The sequence below is a fragment of the Terrapene carolina genome, unplaced genomic scaffold (genome assembly GCF_002925995.2).
Source record: "Terrapene carolina triunguis isolate 2854851 unplaced genomic scaffold, T_m_triunguis-2.0 Scaffold50776, whole genome shotgun sequence".
NCBI lineage: Eukaryota > Metazoa > Chordata > Testudines > Emydidae > Terrapene > Terrapene triunguis.
Window position 1 is genome coordinate 1 of NW_020715127.1, and position 8,559 is coordinate 8,559.

Sequence of the window (8,559 nt, forward strand, 5' to 3'; positions counted from 1 at the left end):
TGCCTGGGCAGAGCTAGGGCTGCCCCTGTGCCGGAGGCCTTGGCATAGGCAGGGCGTCAGTGCCAACTCCAGGGCTCATGTGGTCCATGCGGGTCGGACCAAGTCACGCTGCTGGTGGGCTACCCAGCCTGGCTGTCACTGCCAAGTAGCCAGAGGGGCCTGGAGCTGCATGGGAGACACCGAACAGCTCTGCCTCCTGTCTCTCCTTCCCTCCAAGCATGCCTGGGGGCTTGGCACTGCCCTCCGGAGTTGGGTGTCGCAGCCCCGTGCCGGCAGGAGCAAGCAGCAGGTGTTGGGGGGGGGGGAGAGGGCTGCCCAGTCCCTCCAGCCAGGCCACAATCACCTCGGCTCCCCCAGCGCCAATCCCAGTCTGAAATGGCTGTAGCAGCCCTGCCCATGGTCCCACAACTTGCTATGCAGCGCGGGGAGGGGAGGAGGCTCTGAGAGCAGGGCTGTGGCCCGGCTCCCACACTGGCCTAGGGCCCCCGTGGCTGGAGGGGCAGCGGACCCCGCGGAGCCTGGCTTGGGACAGCCTCAGCAACACCCCAGAGTCCCGGGTGGTCACCCTGTGGCGTGGCTGGGGACAGAGCCAGCTGGGCGGGGGGTATCCCCTGTAGCTCTCATGCGGAGCAAGCTGGGGCGGCTGCGGGGTTCGGCTGCCGGGGCTGAGGGCAGAGCAGCCAGTGGCTGGTGATCACAGGGCAGCATGCCCAGGCCTCCCGCTCCCCGGGACCCCCACGAGCTGACCGCAGGCTCAACCTGCGCAGCGGCACGAGCTCAGCCCGGGCTGCCTCTCCGCTCCCCGTCCCTCCCTGGGCAGGAGGTGGTGCAGGGGGGAGGAGGCGGAGGCAGGGACAAGCCGAGGAGGAGCCCGCAGCCGGCGCTGGAGGAGCGGCCCACCCGCCCGGCCACCATGTTCCACCGCCACCCCCTGCTCTCCGCGACTGGGGCAGGGCTGTGCTACCGGCTCCTGCCTGAGGGGAGCTGCCCGTGGGAGAGCGGCGGGGACATGCTCCCCACTGAGCCAGCTCCCCCTGTCCTGACGCACAGCCTTGGCGGCACCCGGTCAGAGAACAACAGGGCGGTCAGGATCCAGCCTAGGACACTGCCTCAGGACAGAGCTGGGGCCCCAGCATTATGCCGCCCCTGGTAATTTGCTGCCCCAAGCACCTGCTTGTTTTGCTGGTGCCTAGAGCCGCCCCTGTACAGAACTATTAACTGATTATTAAACTTTGCAGAAATATTACCTTTTAATTTTCAGATGAGGTTTCTCTGTACATATTATTATCCCTCTATTGTCAAGATGGATAACTGCTGTACGGAGATGGACAGTAATTTGCTCAAGATCACACCAAAAAGAACCAGCGGCATACCTTAAATTATAACCTTGGAGGTGTGATCCCAAGTACTGTTCTCTACACCCCACTCTCCTCCCAGAACCAGGAATAGAACCCGGGATTCCTCACGGCCAGCCCTTTCATTCTAACCCATTAAATACCACACCTCAGCCAGAGCCAGGGCAAGAAGCCCCAGCTCCCAGTCCATCTCCATTTAACCAATGAAGTCTATTCACCAAATAGAGCCAGTGATAGGACCCAGACCCCTCTGCTATAAACCACAAGACCACACTCAGATAGGCATAGAACCCAGGAGTCCTGGCTCCCAGACATGTCAATCTAACCACTAGATACTCTCTTCCCTCCCAGAGCTGGGATAGAACCCAGGTGTCATATTGTCTACTCCTATTTTAAGTCCCCTCATGCCACCCCAATTATACAGCTCCAGGAGCAGAATCCAACCCAGGATTTGTATTGTTCTTAGCCACTCAGCAAGTGCATGTTTCTATGTCAGTGTGTGGTTCATGGTGTTTCTATATGTGGGAGTGCATGATTCTGAGTGTGTTTGACTGTGTCTTTGTGTGACACTGTTTAGATAAAGTTCCTGGGTATCTCTGGGGTAAGGATGGCAGGCTAACCTCAGCTTCCTCTCTGTACAGGTATAAAATCTATGAGTAGACTAGCCTTCTCTGTTCTAACTTCCCTGGGGTCTTTAATCACCAGACGCAGTTGCCAAATGCTCTTCATTGCCTGAAGGAGAACAATAGCTCTGTCTCTATCCAGCCATATCAAAGGAGCGTGAACCTGAACTGCTGATTAATCCACTTCAATGGGGTGTTAACTCCCTCTCAGCTAGCTCTTTCAGTCCCTGAGGGAGGGACTCAAATCCATGTTAGAATTGGATGCAATTTAGAGACTAGGGTGGGTAAAAGAAATCAAGATTCCAAAATGTAATGCCACAGGGACCAACCCCTCTGAACAGAACAACTCTGAGCCAAAGTCTTTCCTGTGCATGGGAGGTTTCTTGAAGTGTGTGAAGGTGAAATTCAAATGCCAAATAACCAGCAGTTTTCACTGACTTACTTTTCTAAATTATTATAAATATCACTCTTTTTACTTAAAAATAAATACAGACAACATCCCACGTGACAGATCCTGTATTTATAACTGGTTGCTATGTTTATGACATGAACTTAACTTGAAAATCCTTGTGTATTTTAAATACAAGTTCAGCAATGAAACTGTCCTAGTAAAACTGTGAGTGTGCATGTTAAAAATAATAATAATGTTATAAAATCTTGCTCTGAGCATATCACTCCATTCAGCCTACAGAAATATTACCAATTATTAAACTTTGCAGAAATCTGTCCTGACTATTAATTCCATATGAGTTGTCTGCTCTATACATATTATATTTTCCCTCTATTGTCCAGGTGGAAAATTGTGGCCCAGAGAAGGAAAGTAACTTGCCCAGGGTCATATAAAGAACGAGTGGCATACGTGGAATTAGAACCTTGAAGTCCTGTCCTATGCTTTAACTCACTAGACCCCACTCCCCTCCCAGAGCTAGGAATAGAACCCAGCCCCCAATTCTCTAACTCCCTAAGCCCCACTCCCCCACCAGAGATGGCAATAGAAACCTGTAGTGCTGACTCCCAGTCCTCCCATTTTAACCATTAGACCCCACTGTCCTCCCAGAGCCAGAACCCAGGAGTCCTGATGTCTGCACCTGTGTTCAGTCTCCTAGTACCAGCCTAATTAAACACCATATTTCTGGTTCCAGAAGCACCTAACCACTTTAAATAATAAACATCTCATTCCCACACCCTTTAGACCAATGGGCACAAAATCATAGGCATTGCCAGATGGGACCAGACCCAAGGTCCATATAGCCCAGGATCCTGTCTATGAGAGGGCCCAGCCCCAGGTGGTGTAGAGGAGAGTAGGAGCCATCAAGTAGCAGATGGGAAATAATCCTCCTCCCCCCCAGTTAATCTCACTTTGGTCTCTAATAGAAAGAGATCAGCTTCAGCCCTGAAGCAGGAGGTTTCATATCCCTACCAGACTGTTTGATAACTCTGGAGGCACAACTTAATGACTAAGCTCCTTCAACAGTGCAGAAATGATGAGCTGGGGTAAGCCCAGTTAATGCCAGCAAGCACCCCACACCCCAAGTTCCTTGCCAATCTGACCTGGGGGCAAATGCCTTCCTGACCCCAAATCTGAGTTTTGAGCACATGAGCAAGACACACCTACCCACCACTGAAAACAGAGGATTCTCCTTCCTACCCCAGAGCACGGGTCCACCCCAACTACTATCCTGTCTCCAGCTGTGTCTGCTCTCTGATGCTTTGCAGGAAGGTGAGCCCTGCACCCCCCCTGCTCAGATTGGGAAAAATCCTTCCTGACCCCATATGAGACCCTGAAGCATGAGATTGGATTGGTCATTATTAGGCTGGGATTTTCATTGGTAAATATTTCCATCAATAATAATCTAAATGTACAGATAAACAATGTGAGATCTTAGCAGTTGATTTAAGGCTATTGAATTTGTGCATTTTGACATGTGCTGTTGACAATCTCTGTTTTAACAGCTGCGGGATGTTGTTATCTGGCCCCCTGTTGTTCACCACTCCCATAATTTCCCACCACTGTCAAAATCTATAATTATGGGGGGGGGGAATCTTAGAAATAAACATCCATTGAAATTATACAAATTAAAAATCAAATTCTACCAAGGGTGGCCAACCTGAGCCTGAGAAGGAGTCAGAATTTACCAATGTACATTGCTAAAGAGCCACAGTAATACATCAGCTCACCAGCTCTCCCTGCCATAAGCCCCCAATGCCTCCTGCCCTCTGGCAGTCCTGCCAATCAGCACCTCCCTTTCCCTCCCTGCGCCTCCCACCCACCAGGATCAACTGTTTTGCAGTGCAAAGGAGGCTCTGGGAGGGAGGAGCGAGGGCACGGCAGGCTCAGGGGAGGGGGCGGGGATCTTGGTGGAGTGGGGTCAGGGCCGGGGCCGGGCCGGGCAGGGGGTTGAGCAGTGAGCACCCCCCCACCACATTGGAAAGTTTGTGCCTGTAGCTCCATCCCCAGAGTCAGCGCCTGTACAAGGAGCTGCATATTAACCTCTGATCTGGAGCCACAGGTTGGCCACCCCTGAAATTTTACCAAGTCTAATCATTATCATGATACAACTACAAGTGTTAAGAGAAATGTAGCCAATTCTCTTTGCCACATGGTCCATTAAGGAAGGGGATAAATGAGGGAAAGGGACACAAGTCCCAATAGGGGGGAGGAATAGCTCAGTGGTTTGAGCCTTGGCCTGCTAAACCCAGGGTTGTGAGTTCAATCTTGGAGAGGGCCACTTAGGGATCTAGACCAAAATCAGTATTTGGTCCTGCTAGTGAAGGCAGGGGGCTGGACTTGATGATCTTTCAGGATCCCTTCCACTTCTACAAAATAGGTGTATCTCCATAATTTATCTTTGTTATTTAAGGTGTAGATGGGCCCAGTGTTGACATTCCCCTAGGGCTCTCATGTTTTCAGAGAGGAATTTTTTTGCCCTATTGCATGTTTCAGAGCTGCCTTCACCTCCTTGTTCCTCAGGCAGTATATGAGGGGGTTCAGCATGGGTGTGACAACATTGAAGAGCACAGAAGCCAGGGTGTCTACATACAAGGGGTGTCCAGAGCTGGGCCGGTTATAATTGAACATGCACGTGGTGTAGAACAAGGTGACCACGGCCAGGTGGGAGGCGCAGGTGGAGAAGGCCTTCCGCTGGGCCTGGGCAAAGCGGATCTGTAGGACAGCCCTGGCGATGGCCACGTAGGACACCACGATGCAGAGGAAGGGAATGGCGCCAAGCAGCACTGTCACGGCCAGCAGCACCACCTTGTTGAGGGAGGTGTCCGAGCAGGAGAGTTTCAGGAGCTGGGGGACGTCGCAGAACAGGTGGGCGATGTGGTGGGAGGCACAGAAAGGCAGGACAGAGGTGAGGCCTGTGTGCAGGGCCGAGTTGAGAAGGCCGCAGGTCCAGGAGGCCACCGCCAGCTGCAGACAAGTCTTTCTGCTCATGAGGGCGGCATAGCGCAGCGGGTGGCAAATAGCCAGGTAGCGGTCGTAGGCCATGATGGCTAGGAGGATGCACTCGACTCCCACGAAGGTGATGAGGAAGAAGAGCTGGGTAAAGCAGGCCTGGAAGGAAATGGCCTTCTCCTCTTCCAGGAGGTTATTCAGCATCTGGGGCAGTGTGACAGAGATGTAACAGATGTCTAGGAAGGATAAGTTCTGGAGGAAATAGTACATAGGGGTTTGGAGGCCAGAGTCTAGCCGAACAATGATCAGTATCATCCCATTGCCAACCAGAGCTGTGAGGTACACAGCCAGGAGTGCCACAAAAACCAACTTGTGCTGTCCTGGGAAAGTAGAGAAGCCCAGGAGCGTGAAACCCAGCTCAGCTGTCCAATTCCCCATCTCCTGCTCGGCTGCATCTGCAAGGGAAGAGGATGAATTATTAATTTAGTGCATCGCTTCAAGAAGCCAAACAGATCTTCCAAAAGCGATGAGTGACTTTGGTGCCCAACTTTTGAGACACCTTTTAAAGGGCTTGAGATTACAGGCCCCCTGACTGGAGTTGTAGCCCTTTGGCTTCAGCTTTTCTCTGCTCACCCTCCTCCCCCCGGTGGCAGTGGGGCTTTGTCTTTACCCCACACACACCCAGGATGGCAGGGATCGGGCAGCCTCAGGCTTCAGTCCCCCCTCCTGGGGTTGTGTAGTAATTTTTTTTGTCAGATGGGGGATGTGGTGCAATGAAGTTTGAGAACCCCTGACCTAGAGGTTGCCTCCCTGACCATCTTGGCTATACACCAGGAACTTTCTGAATTTTTTTCCGAACCCATTTATTCTTTTGGCCTTCACGACATCCTCTGGCGATGAGTTCCACCTATTAACTGTGCGTAGTGTGAAGAACTACTTCCTTTTGTTTGTTTTAAACCTGCTGCCTATTAATTTCATTGGGTGACCACGGGTTCTTATGTTATGTGAAGGGGTAAGTAACATTCCCTATTCACTTTCTCCACACTAGTCATGATTTTATAGACCTTCATCATAAGCCCCCTTAGTCATCTTTTTTCCAAGCTGAACAGTCCCAGTCTTTTTAATCTTTCCTCATATGGAAGCTGTTCCCAACCCCTAATAATTTTCGTTGCCCTTTTCTGTATCTTTTCAAATTCTAATATATCTTTTTAAAATGGGGAAACCAGAACTGCATTCAATATTCAAGGTCTGGGTGTACCATGGAGTTATATAGTGGCATTATGATATTTTCTGTCTTATTATCTATCCCTTTCCTAATGGTTCCTAACATTCCGTTCGCTTTCCTGATGGCTGCTGCACATTGAGTGGATCTTTTCAGAGAACTCTCCACACTGACTCCACAATTGACTAATAACAGCTAATTTAGATCCCATCATTTTGTATTGATAGTTGGAATTATGTTTTCCCATGTGCGTTACTTTGCATTTAACAACACTGTACAGGGAAGTACCAGAAAACAATAAGACAATATTGACCAGTGACTTCCATTTATTGGTATTACTTTAAGCATTCCTCACTCACCCATCACTACACTTGCATTCCTGTGGAGCAGATCACTTGCTCATGGGTCTTCTTTGTTGCCCAATACTCAGCACCATACATTAAAAATAGATGGAGCACCTTTTTATAGACTTTCCCTTTTAATCTCATTAGTATCTTCCTGTCACATAGTACACCACTTCTCTCTCTGCATTTGAGTCAGGGCTTTACTATTCTAGCTCTAATTTCATCGTCCATCCATTCCCCCTGATACTTGAACCCAGATAATTAACTAGTGGGTAAAATAGGACTAAAGGTATCTCTACACTGCAATCACACATCCCGTGATAGCAGTGTGGAAACACCTGTAGGCTCCTAAGTCACTCATTTGCTTATAAAAATTTTACCCTTGAGCTTAACAACATTGAAATCATCTTGAATTAAGACAGCAGTAAAGGAAACTTACCAAAGTGCAACACGCAGTCTTCAGGTGACTTATGATGATTGCTTTCTTCCTCTCTTTGTCTTGATAAAATAATTAAGGGCTGAAGTACCCACTAATTTGAGAAGGGTTCTGTTTTTGAATGGCCGGTTTGGGATCCGAGGGGCCTGATTTTCAGATGTACAGTGCTAGGTATCCACAAATGCGGAGCCTATGGGAGTTTAGATAATATCATAATGGGTGGTATAGAAAATCCTAAAATGGGGACCAAGGGAATGGGGCTGGGGTGTGGAGATAGATAGATAGATAGATAGATAGATAGATAATTCAAATTTACCAGTAACTCTCACAGTGTTGACAAAATGCCTATTTCCAGACAGTTTGCACAAAATAATCTGCAGTGTACAAAAGAAAACAGATCTGCACAGGACTGATTCTAATTTTGTTACATATCAAAAGTTCTTGTAAACCACCAGCTCTTTGCAACGGCTTAGGGAGCAGGATATAAACACACTGGGCACCACTGGGGTTGAATCACACAGGGCTCATTATGTTCGCAAACAAAAAACAAATGTGAGAAAAGAATTATGTTCTTTGATTGAACCCAGAGTGCCACGAGTCCCTGGTTGTGGCACAGACGGGTGCACCAGAGGCCAGAAACATTTTGATCATTATTTCAGTGTGTCTGAAAGTAACACAAATCCCAGTCAATTAAGTTGTTTGGCATTAAATTAAGTTTCTTCCCACTACAGCTGGTCAAAAAAAACCCAACCAACCCTGATGAAACAGTTTTCCAAACAAAAATGATGCTTTGTCAAAATTGAACTATTTGCTGGGATTAGGGTGACCAGATGTTCCAATTTTATAGGGACAGTCCTGATTTTTGGGTCTTTTTCTTATATAGGCTCCTATTACCCCCCTCCTCTGTCCCGATTTTTCACATTTGCTGTGTGGTCACCCTAGCTGGGATTTTGACAATATTTTGGACAGAAAACTTTTGAAACAATTCAAAAGCGAACTGGAGGATTTCCCTTTGGTTTCATTTTGACTTTTCCATATTAATATAATAATATATTAATAAAATTACACTTTCAACACTATCAACATGAAGCATTTGAATAGGGTCATTTCCACGTTTCCAAATCAATTTTTTTCAGAATTTCCAGTTCGTGAACATTTCCAAATTTTGACGCTTTATTC

The 8,559-nt window shown here is 48.4% G+C and overlaps 1 protein-coding gene across 1 annotated transcript; it reads right to left on the reverse strand.

The window, feature by feature from the left end:
- Nucleotides 1–4,877: 4,877 nt before the first annotated feature.
- On the reverse strand, nucleotides 4,878–6,963 carry LOC113405775 (olfactory receptor 5V1-like). The gene is made up of 2 exons (XM_026647027.2): nucleotides 6,960–6,963; nucleotides 4,878–5,833 (listed from the first exon to the last, which is right to left on the reverse strand). The coding sequence occupies exons 1-2, from the start codon at nucleotides 6,961–6,963 to the stop codon at nucleotides 4,878–4,880; spliced, it is 960 nt and encodes a 319-aa protein (XP_026502812.2).
- Nucleotides 6,964–8,559: the final 1,596 nt, after the last annotated feature.